General features: G+C 42.3%; 1 protein-coding gene across 1 annotated transcript in view; it reads left to right on the forward strand.

Annotated features, from left to right (window-relative positions):
- ATXN10 (ataxin 10) overlaps positions 1–15,158 on the forward strand; it is a 72,419-nt gene that overhangs the window by 8,031 nt on the left and 49,230 nt on the right. Inside the window, exons 2-3 of the mRNA XM_044677785.1 lie at positions 440–631; positions 12,453–12,538. Of these exons, the coding sequence (XP_044533720.1) occupies positions 440–631; positions 12,453–12,538 (278 nt within the window). The remainder of the gene's footprint in view (positions 1–439; positions 632–12,452; positions 12,539–15,158) is intronic.

A 15,158-nucleotide genomic window follows, 5' to 3' on the forward strand; every position in this document is an offset into this window, starting at 1 on the left:
TTGGCACCATCTCTGTTCCTTCTAGTCCTAGGTGATGGGCCAGGCCCTCAGGGTCTTGGGGCCTTGTCCAAGATCATGGCATCAGGCCTCGATCCATGTGTTTCTGGCCCCAGGCAGTTGCTATATACCCTGCTCTACACTGCCTGTCTTAAACCTTAGAAATGTTAGAGACTTTAATGGATTTGGGCTTCCCAGGAGCATACTGCATTTCCCCACTGCTTTGGCTCCTGAGTCAGTGAAAGCTGCTGAAATGTTGAGGGGCAATTTCCACTCTCAGCACCTCCTTTTGGTCACTCAACTTGCCTGCTAAACCTTCATGATGTGGAGGCTGCCTGGGGACGTGTCAGCCTGTGGCGTTTTGCTTGGCAGGTGCCTGTCCTCTCAGCCAGTTTGGGAAGTTCCCTCTCCTCTTGACCTTCTCCTTTTCCTCTTGTTTCAGAGAAACAGCGTCCAAGCAGGTCTTTCAGGACATCCAACAAATCCTGACAAAATCCTCCCATGAGGTAGAGTTGGCATGCCAGGAGGCCGGCCGCCTGGTGTGCCTGGACCGCCACCTGCAGCTCATTGCAGAGTGTTTCCGCTGCCTGAGGAATGCTTGTGTGCAGTGCCCTGGGAACCAGGGCACGATCAGGTAGGGCATCCGCTCCTCTTGGGCACAGGACCCGAGCCAGTACTGCTGCTCGGCCCACAGCACAGGACTCAGCTCAGCTGGGAGGGGTGGGCTGGTGCAGCATCTTCTGGGACCAATCTTCCAATTGAGATGAATGGTGACTTCTTTGGTGTGTGCCTTGAGCAAGTGGCTCCAATCTCAGGGCACAGACTGACTGTGGCCTTCAGAGGTGGTGAACAGGAGAGGATACAGGAAAAGGAAGGGAGGGCCTATGAGCAAAGCGGTATTGTCCCATGACCAGCCCCAAGGTGGCTTCTGAATTGGTCCCTCTTAGGATTGGCCCTTCTTCTGCCAGGAGTTTGTTCATCTCCACAGTGGTGATGAGAAGCCTGGTACTGTGGGCCTTCCTGGGTCACAAGGCAAGCATGTGATGCGTATTGGCTTCGGTTCACTCCCCTAAGACCTCCTAAGTGCTTCTGGGCTGCATTCCTGGTACTCGATGGAGTCTTCCCTTGGGTTTGAAGAGGTGCTTCCGCCAGTGATTCCTGGTCAAGATAGTGTATCCGCCCCAACAGTGATTTAGCTTTTCCAAAGGGATAGATATTTGCCAAGAAGACAGAAGCCTAAGCCCATCTGCCCTCAGGCCCCTGGACCCTGGGGAAGGCTGGAACCTGAAGTGACTCTTGCCAAGATCTTTGCTGATTGTCTCATGACTGATGGACAAATGGCTCCTGGGCTGCAGGACATATGTTTGCTGAGCCATCAGCCAAGTCTCTGCCCTGTATGGACTTCTATCTCTGTACCTCATGTGGCCACTGTGGCCTCTTGGATCTCTGGGAGTCACAGCTTGGACATCCTGACATGTCTCTGTTGGGCCATCATCCAGGTCTCTGTCCCATACTGACTCCTGTCCTAGGACCTCTTGGAGCTCCTGGGGTCACATTCCTTCCTCATAGAAGCTGAGAGAGGCTTGAGGGGCTGGGGAGAAGGTAGGTGCTGTTGTTCTCCCCAGCAGTCACCACCCAGTGAGAGACCAGGGATTGTCCCTCTGCTAAAGTCTTATGGCTACATTCTCTGTTCCAGCCCAGCCTGTTCAAAGATCTGCCTTCTCTATGTAGTCAATGGGCAGGGGTAGCTGCCCCTGGGTCTCTGGACATGTGCTGAATTCGGGGCCAAGGCCACCCCTTCCAGATCCTCCTAGTACAAGTGTCCATGTAGTCTCTTCTGTCTGTGGATTCATGGGAAGGAGCACCTCTGGGGGAGTGACCCAATGCCACCAAGGGCCTGCATCCCCTCCTTGTTGGTTGGTGGGTTTTTTCTCTGGGTCACTTGAGCAGACTTTTTGTGTGTGAGATGGTGACATCTGTTAAACCTGCTAGTCTGAAGGTTTTTGTGGCTTGTTGGTCTGTACAGGCAGCAAGGGGGGCGCCCACTGGCCAGGGAGAATGGTCCCAGGCTCCTGCTGCTGGTTGGTTGAATTCTTGAGGCTACTGGGGGTCTGCATTGGCAAGAGGAGGACCATACACTTGCCTGTCAGCCCATATATACCTGCCCTCAGAGACCATCTCACAGGAACCTATAAGGTGCTTAGTTCCACATGGCTGTGTATGTGGTTCAGGTCTCTGGTTCTTCCTCTTATCTGTCAAGATACCTCAGTCCAGGACGGCTCTCTGGAGAGATAACTCTTCCACAGTTTCTGGTGGTCTTGGTCCTGGACTGCCCTCACAGACTCCCTGCTTTTACAGTCGATCTCAGGCAGCTTGCGCCCTTGTTGGACATGTCTTAAAGGATGTCTGTTTGGCTATGTGGTTGTGCTGGCTTGGTAGGTTTGGAATCCTAATGAGCTGTACTTGGGCCCAGGTAATAAGGAGGCTGCCTTCAGAAGTTCTCAGTGGATTATCTTGCAGCCCCATTTATTAATAGTGACCTCGAGTAGGTGCCCCCCTTAAATCCTGTGGGCTCTGCAAGCAGGGGGTCAGACAGTGCCTAGGGCATAGTTCTCTGCTCTCTCCAAAAGTTTGGTAGACTTCCCAGCAGGGCAGACCTGTCTGGCCATGATAGATGTTCCCCTGGCATTCACAGTGCACATGGGATGTGTCTTCCATTCTCCTCTGCATGCCCACCCTGGGGCTGATGGCCCCCTTCTCTGTGGGGAAGTTCCCCTCGGGCATTGGTTGCTGCTCTGGGAGGCTTGAGTGGTCAGAGTTTGTGGAAAGCCTAATGGAGGATTCAGAGGATTTCATGGGTTAGGCACTAGGAGCAGGATTTCCTTCTGAAAAGTGCTGCTGTCTTAGGGGTTGACCCGTAGAAGTCTGGGGAGATTAGCCCTTTGATGATTCATGCTCCCCTCCTGCCGTCAGGCCTGCATGTGTGAAATTACCTATCCTTGAGCCAGGAATGCCAGGAATTTCCTTACCCTGAGTTGGGAGGCCTATCTCTCCTACAGGCTGCCTCCTGGCCACAGGATCCCTCTCTTTTTCCTCCCAATTAGCTGTTTTGGATTGTTTTCATCCATGGGCTTGTTTGGGGTCCCCTTTTCTCACCTTGGAATCTTGGCCTTCTCTTGGCCTTTGTGTGGAATGATGGAGATTGGGAGGCCACTCCTTTGAGGGGGAGAGGAGAGCCCTTCATTTTTCGCTGTTAACATTTTCCCTCTATTCATGCCTCCTCAGTGGTGTTTGAGTAATTAGTCGGTGGAAGGGCAGCTAGGTGGCACAGAGGATAAGGCACTAGGTCTAGAGACAGGAGGTCCTGGGTTCAAATCTGTCCTCAGATATTTCCTAGCTTTGTGACTTTAGATAAGTCACTTAACTCTGCTTCAGTTTCCTCATTTGTCAGATGAGCTGGTGAAGGAAATGGTGAACTATTCTAGGATCTTTGCCAAGCAAATTCCAAACGAGGTCACCGAGAGTCAGATGCAACCAAAACGAACGAACAACAAAGACTCATTGGTTCATGATTGGGGAAGGAGGAGTTTCACATAAACTAATTTTTCAGTTAATTAGGAAATATATATTTAAGCCTTTTTAAGAAAAGTTCTTCTAAAATCTCTTGTTAGATCTTTCTAGAAATATAAAGATTTTTTCTCTCCCTTATAAGCAGCATACTGAACATAAATTTATCTTAGAATTGTGGCATTCAGCCACAGAACAAGGCCTTCTCATCCAAATATCTCATTTTAAAATGAGGCCTGAAGAGGGGCAGCTAGATAGACTGTCAGGCCTGGAGTTGGGAGGACCTTGAGTTCAGATCTGACCCCAGACACTTCCTAGCCTGTGTGACCCTGAGTGAGTCATTAACCCCCGTTGCTTATCCCTTACTGCTCTTCTGTATTGGAAACCAATACCCAGTATAGATTCTAAGATAAAAGGTAAGAGTTTTTAAAAAAAGTAATTAATCAGTGTTGCTAATTTGAAGTTCTCAGGGCTTAATTATTGGATCACTTTCCAGCTAGGTGTTTTCTTTATATTGCTCATTCTCCTTGTTAGCTCCAAATTCTGGGATTTTCTTTCTTTCCTGTTCATCGATATGTCCTGCAATGATGTGATATTAAGAAGGAGAAAGTTAGGGCTCTGAGATCCTGAATTCAGCCCCTTTTCACGAGGTTAAATACCTGACCAGTCCTGAGGCTGGCTAAGACCTCAGCTTGTTTAGGGTGAGCTTGGAATTTCTGCCCAGAGTGCTGGGCTCAGAGCTGTCTGTCTACTTTTGAGAACAGGGGTAAATCTTGGCGATGATTAAAAAGCTTTCCTGAGCTGGGCAGCCAGCAGCTGGAACTTTCATAGCTGAAATCCAGGCTATTGGAGAAGTCATGTGATAGGGAGGTCCTGGGGTCCATTGGATTTTGAGGGCGTTGTGGAGAAAGGTGAGTGTTGGCCCGGGTTTTTTGGGAGGCCTGAACTCTTGGGAGTTCCTGGGAGGCTCATTGCTCTGCTCCGTATGAGACAGATTGATATCCCCGGCCCAGAGCTGTAGCTAGTAGATAGCAGCCCTGATGCCCGGGGCAGGTAACCTCCTCCTCTAAGTACAACAATCCCATGAGCCCTTTCTCCCTGCATAGCTCCAAAGACACAATGGAAGCTTTTCTCTTTGTTTATCCCCAGTATTGGTGGGGTGGCAGGTGATGCCTTCTTTTGAGGAATCCCTCTGGGATCTCTAAGAGCTGCTGTGGAGGTCCCTCATGGAGCTCCTAGGTTGACGAGAATCCAGATTCCCCTGGTATAACTCTGGAGATGCAGGGACACTTTAGGCTACAAGGAGGCAAGAGTTCTTAACCTGGAGGATGAGAACATGAAAAAAAAAATTTTTTTGTTCATTGTATTTCAATATAAGTGGTTTTCTTGATAATCTTAACTATTTTCCTTTATACTTTTAAAGCCATTTTTTATTTTTTAATTTAAAAAAATGTTTTTTTTTATTTTGAATATTTTCCCATAGTTACATATTTCATGTTCTTTCCCTCTCCCCCAAACCCCCTTCACCCCCCTTAGCTGATGCACAATTCCACTGGGTGTTACATGTATCATTGATCAAGACCTAATTCCATATTATTGATAGTTGGACTAGAGTTATCATTTAGTGTCTACATCCCCAATAATATCCCCATCAGCCCATGTGTTCAAGAAGTTGTTTCTCTTCTGTGTTTCTCCTCCCACAGTTCTTCCTCTGAATGTGGCTAGTTTTCTTTCTCATAAATCCCTCAGCCTTGCTCTGGATCCTTACATTGCTGCTAGTAGAAAATTCCATTATGTTCGATTGTACCACAGTGTATCAGCCTCAGTGTACAATGTTCTCCTGGATCTGCTCCTTTCACTTTACATCAATTCCTGGAGGTCATTCGAGTTCACATGGAATTCTTCCAGTTCTTTATTCCTTTCAGCACAATAGTATTCCATCACCAACAGATACCACAATTTGTTCAGCCATTCCCCAATTGAAGGACATTCTCTCATTTTCCAATTTTTTGCCACCACAAAGAGTGTGGCTATAAATATTTTTGTACAAGTCTTTCCCCTTATTATCTCTTTGGTTTTTTTCTAATTCAGTAAAAAAGTTTTTTGGTAGTTTGATAGGTATAGCACTAAGTAGGTAAATTAATTTGGATAGGATGGTCATTTTTATTATGTTAGCTCGTCCTACCCATGAGCACTCTGTTTTTCCAATTGTTTAGATCTAGTTTTAATTGTGTGGAAAGGGTTTTGTAGTTGTGTTTGTATAATTCCTGTGTTTGTCTTGGCAGATAGATTCCTAAGTATTTTATATTGTCTAGGGTGATTTTAAATGGAATTTCTCTTTCTAACTCTTCCTACTGCAATGGAAATATATAGAAATGCTGATGATTTATGTGCGTTTATTTTGGATCTGGCAACTTTGCTAAAGTTGTTGATTATTCCCACTAGTTTTTTGGTTGATTATCTGGGAATTTTTTAAGTAGACCATCATATCATCTGCAAAGAGTGATAGCTTAGTCTCCTCATTGCCTATTTTAATACCTTCAATTTCTTTTTCTTCTCTAATTGCTACTGCTAGTGTTTCCAGTATAATGTTAAATGATAGAGGTGACAATGGGCATCCTTGTTTCACACCTGATCTTATTGGAAAGGCTTCTAACTTATCCCCATTGCAGATGATGTTTGTTGATGGCTTTAAATATATACCATTTATTATTTTAGGAAAGGCCCTTCCATTCCTAAACTTTCTAGTGTTTTCAGTAGGAATGGATGTTGTACTTTGTCAAAGGCTTTTTCAGCATCTATTGAGATAATCATGTGGTTTTTGTTGGTTTGCTTGTTGATATGGTCAATTATGTGAATGGTTTTCATAATGTTGAACCATCCTTGCATTCCTGGTATAAATTCCACTTGATCATAGTGAATAACCCTCTTGATCACTTGCTGGAGTCTTTTTGCTAGTATTCTGTTTAAGATTTTTGCATCTATGTTCATTAAGGAGATTGGTCTGTAATTTTCTTTCTCTGTTTTTGATCTAACTGGCTTTGGGATCAGTACCATATTTGTGTCATAAAAGAAGTTTGGTAGAACTTCTTTCCTTATTGTGTCAAATAGTTTGCATAGTATTAGAATTAGTTGTTCTTTGAAGGTTTGATAGAATTCACTTTTGAATCCATCTGGTCCTGGGGAGTTTTTCTTAGGGAGTTCTTCTTAGGGAGTTCTTTGATGGTTTGTTCAATTTCTTTTTGTGATATGGGATTATTCAATATTCTATTTCTTCTGCTATTAATCTAGGCAATTTATATTTTTTTAAATATTCATCCAAATCACCTAGCTTGCTATATTTATTGCCATGTAATTGGGCAAAATAGTTTTTAATGATTGCCTTAATTTCCTCTTCATTAGTGGTGAGGTCTCCCTTTTCATCTTTGATACTGGTAATTTGGTTTTCTTCTTTCCTTTTTTAAATTAGATTAACTAGTACTTTGTCAATTTTATTTATTTTTCCAAAGTACCAGCTTCTAGTCTTATTTATTAATTCAATAGTTCTTTTACTTTCAATTTTATTAATTTCTCCTTTGATTTTTATAATCTCTAATTTAGTTTTTAACTGGGGATTTTTAATTTGTTCCCTTTCTAGTTTTTTAATTTGCATGCCCAGTTCATTGATCTTTGTCCTCTCTAATTTGTTATTATATGCACTCAGTGATATAAATTTCTCCCTGAGTACTGCTTTAGCTGCATCCCACAGGTTTTGGTAGGATGTCTCATCACTGTCCTTCTTTTCAATGAAATTATTAATTGTTTCTATGATTTGTTCTTTAACCATCTGATTTTGGAGAATCATATTACTTAATTTCCAATTAGTTTTTGATTTGCCTATCCATGTGCCTTTACTGATTATTATTTTTATTGCATTATGATCTGAAAAGATTGCATTTATTATTTCTCATCTTTTGCATTTGTTTGCCATGTTTTTGTTCCCTATTACATGGTCAGTCTTTGTGAATGTACCATGTGCAGCTGAAAAGAAGGTGTATGCCTTTTTGTCCCTATTGATTTTTCTCCATATATCTATTAAATCTAATTTTTCTAGGACTTCATTCACCTCTCTTATCTCTTTCTTATTTATTTTTTGGTTTGATTTATCTAGATCTGATAAAGGAATATTTAGGTCTCCCACTAGTATAGTTTTACTATCTATTTCCTCCTTGAGCTCTGCCAGTTTCTCCTTTAGAAATTTGGATGCTATACCATTTGGTGTGTACATGTTGAGTACTGTTATTTCCACATTATCTATACTGCCTTTTTTATCAGGATGTAATTACCTTCCCTATCTCTTTTAATCAGATCTATTTTTACTTTGGCTTTATCAGAAATCATGATTGCCACTCCTGCCTTCTTTTTCTCAGTTGAAGCCCAAAACGATTTTGCTCCATCCATTGACCTTAACCCTTTTTATGTCCACCTGCCACATGTGTGTTTCTTGTAGACAACATATAGTAGGATTTTGTTTTGTAATCCACTCTACTATTTGCTTCTGTTTTATGGGCGAGTTCATCCTATTCACATTCAGAGTTATAATTATCAGCTGTGTATTCCCTAACATTTTGGTATCCTCTCCTAGTTCTACCCCTTCTTCTTACGTTATTTTCCTTTTTAACCAGTGTTTTGTTTTAAATCAGTACCCCCTTGTCCCCTCCCTTGTTTTACTACTTTTTCCAACCCCTCCCATCCCCTCTTATTATTTTTTTGTCTTTTATTTTTTTTTAATTTATTTTATTTAATTTATTCTTTTTAAATATTTTATTTTTTTAGAAAAATTTTCCATGGTTATATGATTCTTGTTTTTACTTTCCCCTTCACTTCCCTTCACTCCCCTCCCCCCATATCCAATGAGCATTTCCACTGGTTTTAACATGTATGATCAATCAGGACTTATTTACATATTATTGATAGTTGCATTGGTGTGGTCGTTTAGTGTCTACATCCCCAACTATGCCCACATCAACCCATGTGTTCAAGCAGTTGTTTTTCTTCTGTGTTTCCACTCCTGCAATTCTTCCTCTGAATGTGGGTAGCATTCTTTTCCATAAATCCCTCAGAATTGTCCTGGGTGATTGCATTGCTGCTAGTACAGAAGTCCATTACATTCTATTTTACCACAGTGTATCAGTCTCTGTGTACAATGTTCTCATCCCCTCCAACATTTATTACTCTCTCCTGCTATAATTTTAGCCAATCTGCTAGGTGTGAGGTGGTACCTCAGAGTTGTTTTGATTTGCATTTCTCTAATTATTAGGGATTTAAAACACTTTCTCATGTGCTTATTCATAGTTTTGATTTCTTTATGTGAAAATTGCCTATTCATGTCCCTTACCCATTTATCAATTGGGGAATGGCTTGATTTTTTTATACAATTGATTTAGCTCCTTGTATATTTGAGTAATTAGACCTCTGCCAGAGTTTTTTGTTATAACGATTTTTTCCCAGTTTGTTGTTTCCCTTCTGATTTTGGTTGCATTGTTTTTGTTTGTACAAAAAACTTTACTTTAATATAATCAAAATTATTTATTTTAGATTGTGTAATTTTTTTCTAACTCTTGCTTGGTTCTAAAATTTTCCCTTTCCCATAGATTTGACAGGTATACTATTCTATGTTCACCTAATTTTCTTATAGTTTCCTTCTTTATATTCAAGTCTTTCACCCATTCTGAAATTATCTTGGTATAGGGTGTGAGATGTTGATCTAAACCTAATCTCTCCCATATAGTTTTCCAATTTTCCCAGCAGTTTTTGTCAAATAGTGGGTTTTTGTCTCAAAAATTGGGCTCTTTGGGTTTATCATAGACAGTCTTGCTGAAGTCACTTACCCGAAGTCTCTTCCACTGATCCTCCCTTCTGTCTCTTAGCCAGTACCATATCGTTTTGATGACCACTGCTTTATAGTATAGTTTAATATCTGGTACTGCTAGGCCACCTTCCTTCACGTTTTTTTTTTTCATTATTTCCCTTGATATTCTTGATCTTTTGTTCTTCCAAATGAACTTTGTTATAGGTTTTTCTAATTCAGTAAAAAAGTTTTTTGGTAATTTGATAGGTATGGCACTAAATAGGTAAATTAATTTGGGTAGAATGGTCATTTTTATTACGTTAGCTCATCCTACCCATGAGTAATCATTTTCCAATTGTTTAGATCTAGTTTTATCTTATTATTTTTTAAGGCCTAATAAATCCCTCCCCCATCTCTTCCTCTCCCTTTATAAACTCCCCACCCCACTGCCCCCCTTGGTTTATCCCTTCTGACTTTATCTATAGGGTTAGGTAGAATTTGATATCGCAATGGATCTAGCTACTCTTCCCTCTCAGGATTAATTCCGCTGAGAGTAAGGTTTAAGTATTTCCTATTAATGCTCTCTTCCTCTCCTTCTTATAATAGTATTCATCCCCTCCCCTTCCCATGCCCTTTTTGTGTCGTATAGATTATCCTATTTTTCTTATTCCTTCAAGTTTCTCTGGGTTCCATCTTCTATTCCCACCCCCAATTTTTCCTCCCATATCATCTTAGACCATTTAATACTCCAACCTCTCCTTTTGACGAATTCTTCTAATTACTATAATAGCGAGTACAATTTTTTAGAATTACACATAATATTTCTCCATATAGTAATTAATACAAATAATTTGATCTTGTTGAAGCCCTTGAAGAAGGCAATTTAAAGATGAGTTTTCTTTCTTTCCCCTCTCTTTCTTATTTACCTTTTCATGTTTCTCTTGGTTTTTGTGTTTGGATATCAAACTTTCCATTTAGTCCTGGTCTTTTCTGTGCAAATCTTTGGAAATCTAACTTGTTGAATGCCCATACTTTTTAATGGGAAAGTGATCCTTGATTATAGACCCAATTCTCTTGCCTTTCTGAAAATCATGTTCCAAGCCTTGAGATCTTGTAGTGTGGAGGCTGCTAGATCCTGTGTAATCCTGATTGGTGTTCCTTGATATCTGAATTATCTCTTTCTGGCTTCTTGTAATATTTTCTCCTTATCTTGGAAGCTTTTGAATTTGGCTATATATTCCTGAGGGTTGTCTTCTGAGGATTTAGTGTAGAGGATGTTCTATGAGCTCTTTCAATGTCTATTTTGTTCAAGGACATCGGGGCAATTTTCTTGGATAATTTCTTGTAGTATGATATCTAGATTTCTATTTGTCTCTAATTTTTCCAGAAGATTAATAATTTTCAAGTTGTCTCTTCTAGACCTCTTTTCTTGATCTGTTATCTTCTCGTTGAGATATTTCATGTTTATTTCTATGTTGTCAGTCTTTTGACTTTGCTTTATTAATTCTTGCTGTCTTGTGAGATCATTGGCTTCTACTTACCCAATTCTAGCTTTTAAAGACTTGTTTTCGGCTATAATCTTTTGGTTTTCCTTTTCAATCTGGTCTATCTGGCTCTTCATGGCTTCCAGCTGGCCATTTCTGGTTTTCAATTTGCTTATCATTTTATTTGATTTCTGAACCTCAATTTCCAGTTGCAGAATTCTGCCTTTTAAACTGTTATTTTCTTGCCAGATCTCTTCCATCTCTCTCATGATATCAGATTTGAACTCTTCAAGAGCTTGTGACCAATTTTCATTTTTTGGGGAAGTTTTGGATGTCTTCAATTTTGTCCTCTGTTTTCTGGTTTTTTTCTGTGCAGAAGTTATCAAGTGTCAGAGCTTTTTTCTTGGTCTTTTTGCTGGTTATTTCTTGGGCCTTGCTTGGCATCACTATGCTTTCTCAGCTGGTAGTCTGAGTAAGGCTGGCAGACTCTCTGTGTATGGAGCTCATTGCCTGAGGCTACTTTTGCGAGTCTCCTGGCTTCCACTGTCTACTAGGCCTCAGCTGTCCACAGCCCCTCTCAGCCTTACTTCTTCTCCCAAGGTCTGAGCTCCCTAGCCTCCTGGGGTCTCTGGTCTAGCTGTTTTCAGAGTCAAGCCCCTTTGGTCCTAGTTGGCTTCCCAGAGCCCGGAAACTAGCCCACGCTTGCTCTTCCACCTGAGGTTTTACCCCGAGTCTCAGCAAGCTGAGGTGCTTCCACACCTGCTGCCTCTCTCATCCCCACTCTGCTGTCCAAGGTCTGCACTTGCATCCTCCTGGGGTCTCTTGTTGCTCTCAGGGGCAAGCTCCTAGTGGTCCCAGCTAGCTGCCAAAGAGCTAGATTTTGTGCCCCCCCTCACTCTAACTCTGGAGCACAGCCTCTGACTCTGGTACTGTGGGTGGGGTGGAGGAGGGTTAATCAGCTCGCGTTTTGATGGGAGCTATTTCCCCCCACCCCCCACCCCTTATAGTGTGGAAGTGTCAAAAACCCACGTACCTTCGATATTGCACCCTATTGTGGGATCCCTTCTTTTATCTGGATTTGTTTTTTTTTTTTTTTGTCCTTTGGAGGTATGCTATATGGGTCAGTAGTTAGGAGAATAAAGTGCCCTGTTTCTACTCTGCAGCCATCTTAACCCAGAAGTCTAAAGCCATTTTTTAGAGAAGGGTTCTATTCACGGGCTTCATTAGCCTGGGTGCTCATAGAGGCCATACCACCAACAAAAAAAAAGCACCCTACCCTACCCTAATGTAAGACTTAGCAGAAACTCAGTCCCTCTGTGCAACTTAGCCTAAGTAGTAGGGAGTAGAGATGGGTAAACTGAGGCAACTTGGGGGTAAGTATCTTGTCCAGGGCTCTGTGTTGAGTTAAGTGCCTGAGGCAGGTCCTTAGGAGTAAAGGGAGCACCCCCCTCCCAATTGTTGGAAGAGCAGCCATAAAAGAGGAGTTTGGGAGGGGGGCTGAAACAAACTCTACAATTTGTTTCCTACCCTACAGTCCAGTGAATTTTGCTTTTTTCTTTGAAAACATTTGCCAGGGACTTGGATTTGATTGGCACCTCAGTGAAGCTGGTGGACTTATTTCGGAAACGGAATGTCATTAAGCAGGAATCCCAGTTGACAGGTAAGAGATAGAGTCATTCCTTGGGTGCATCTCCCACAATGAGTACCTTATCTCTCCTTGCCCCTGCTCTTCCTTTCATGCTGAGGTGGGCTTTCTGGCCCTCTGCTTGGTGGAAGCAACTCTCCAGGTGTGAATGCCAGGGTGCCATTAGGTTGGTAGGGTGATGCCCTTACATATGGGGAGGGATTCCAGTGCTCGTTTGAGGCACAACCCAGATCAAACTGAGCTCAGAAATTATAACACCACAGCAGGCTTATCTTGTTGTCCACACAGAATAAGTTGCCCCAACACAGACCTTGACAGTAGACTGTGAGGACTCACAGCAGGATCTTGTGCCCATGACAAGAAGGAGCCTGGCCTTGTCTCTGTCTCTTTCTCTGTTGGGGATGGGGTATCTCCCTTCTGTTAGAGACTTGGGCCCTGTGGCCCTGGTTCTGGCTATCCTGAGAGATGCCATAGCAGTGGACACAGGATGGATTCTTTTCTCCTTTTGGAAAAGTTAGGAGTCTGTGTGTGTATAAGGAAATCAAGACAGCAACTTTAAAACCCCATCTATTTGAAGTCAGTTTGGAGCTGTAGGGGCTCAGAAATTAGGGATAAAGAAAACTCCTTAGGCACCAAGAATTCCATTTCTGCCTGCTGTTGTCTTTGAGGCAGTGGGAGGGCACAGGCTCATCTCCCCCATTGTCACTGGCAGAGCCTGGGCTATGGCCGTGAGCAGCAGTTTGCTTGTTTAATGATGGGCTACTAAATAAAGAAGCCCCAAAGGAAATGCTATACCAAATGCCACGATTAAATAATGATTACAGGAGTGAGGAGGCAGCAAATGAAATCCAGAAGGTTAGGCTGCTGGGCCTCATCTCTGCTTGCCTCAAGACCTGGAACCCAAGAACTTCTTGTGGCTCTACGCTCTCTTTGTGTTGGAGTTGATGATTTGCTGTCCCCTGTTCAAAATGCTGTTAGAGGTGTCACTGGGCCTAGACCCATCTCAGGGCAGCAGAGGGAGGGAGCCTCAGAGCCGAGCCTGGGACCCTGAATCTCTGGCTTGAAGGCAGGGCTTCTTCCCCCAAAGTATGTGGAATTGCTTTTAAGCTTTCTCATGGGGCAGAGAAGTTATTACAAGCTTAAGAATTATGATTTGGAACACTGTGTGACAAGTGTATGATAGAATTCAGGTTAGGTTTGGAACCAAACATAGTGGCTTAAGCCCTCGAACCCTCAGGACTCTGGGCACAAGTGGCCTCCCCACCCCTCCTAGGGCCTTGAGCCTGAGCACTAATCTCCTGAACTAGAATGTGTAATGTGTCTGCCATTGCCAAGCTGGGTGACCAGGGGCAGGTTCTTAAGCCTATCTGAAGGCTTTCCTTGTTTGTAGACTGGAGACATCTCAAACATGGAAGAAACTCGAGCTCTTTAAGAAGCATGGTGGGTGGAGGGGGTGAGACCTTCCAGTTGGGGCCAGGTCTGGAGCCAGGACTGGGAAGGACAAGTAGGGCTGTGAACATCTCTTGCTGATCAAAGACACTGGCTGACCAACTGTGAAGGCAGTGATGAGCATGAGGCACTTATGACTTGTTAACTCCTCATGTAGCTTCCAAAATACAGCTCCCCTTGGCTGAATTCTGTTCGAGGTCTTGTGCTAGCTCTAGGGAGACGGAGACAAAAACGAAATGTCTGTTCCCTTAGGGACCTTAGCTCTTAGAACCCTCAGGCCAAACCTTGAACTAGGAAGCAAACTCAAAAGACATACAAAGTGGCCTTTTGGGGCCCAGCCACTGCCAAAGTGCTTTCTGCTTTGGCTGAACCATGTCACAGCTCCAAAACCCTCCAGCTTTGACCATTTCCCTTTTTTGTCATTTGGCCCATCCTGATGTGTCTGAGTACTTTGGCCATTTGTCTCTTGGGGAGTGGTTCTCATTCTTATAAATTTGAATCTGTTCCCTATGTCTTTGAAATGAGATCCCTGTCAGAGAAATTTGTTGCAATGAATTTTCCCATGGTTATTTCTAGTCTGATTTTAGCCACATTGGTTTTATTTGTGTAAAAGTTTTTTAATTTAAACAATCAAAACTGTTCCTTTGATTACCTGTGATCCTCTTTATCTTTGGTCATGAACTGTTCTTTTCTTGATAGTTCAGAGAGAGAATTTCTTCCTTGCTTCTTTAATTTGTTTCTGATGCCCTCCTTTATGTCTTAAGTCACGGACCTATTTGGAGCTTATCTGTCCTAGTGTTGAGTTGTTGGTCTAGATGTAGTTTCTGCCAGACCATTTTCCAGTTTTCCCAACAGTTTCTGTCTAATAATGGGTCTTTACTCTCTACTATTTGGGGTCTTTGAGTTTGCCCTAAATTAGCCTAATGGACTCATTTAATTCTGCATATTGTATATACTGCTATGCCCCTTTTGTGTTTTTTCCCCCCATTAATTCCCTTGATATTCTTGACCTTTTGTTCCTCTGGTAGAATGTCTTTAGTATTCTTTCTGATTCTACAAAGCAATCCTTTGATATTTTCATTAGTATGGCACTCAATGATTGTATTTTTTGGCAATATTGTCATTATTTTATTGACTCAGCCTACCCATGAACAATTAATATTTTAATTTAGGTCTTTATTTTTGT

Source organism: Gracilinanus agilis, chromosome 5 (assembly GCF_016433145.1).
Source record: "Gracilinanus agilis isolate LMUSP501 chromosome 5, AgileGrace, whole genome shotgun sequence".
NCBI classification, from domain to species: Eukaryota; Metazoa; Chordata; class Mammalia; order Didelphimorphia; family Didelphidae; genus Gracilinanus; species Gracilinanus agilis.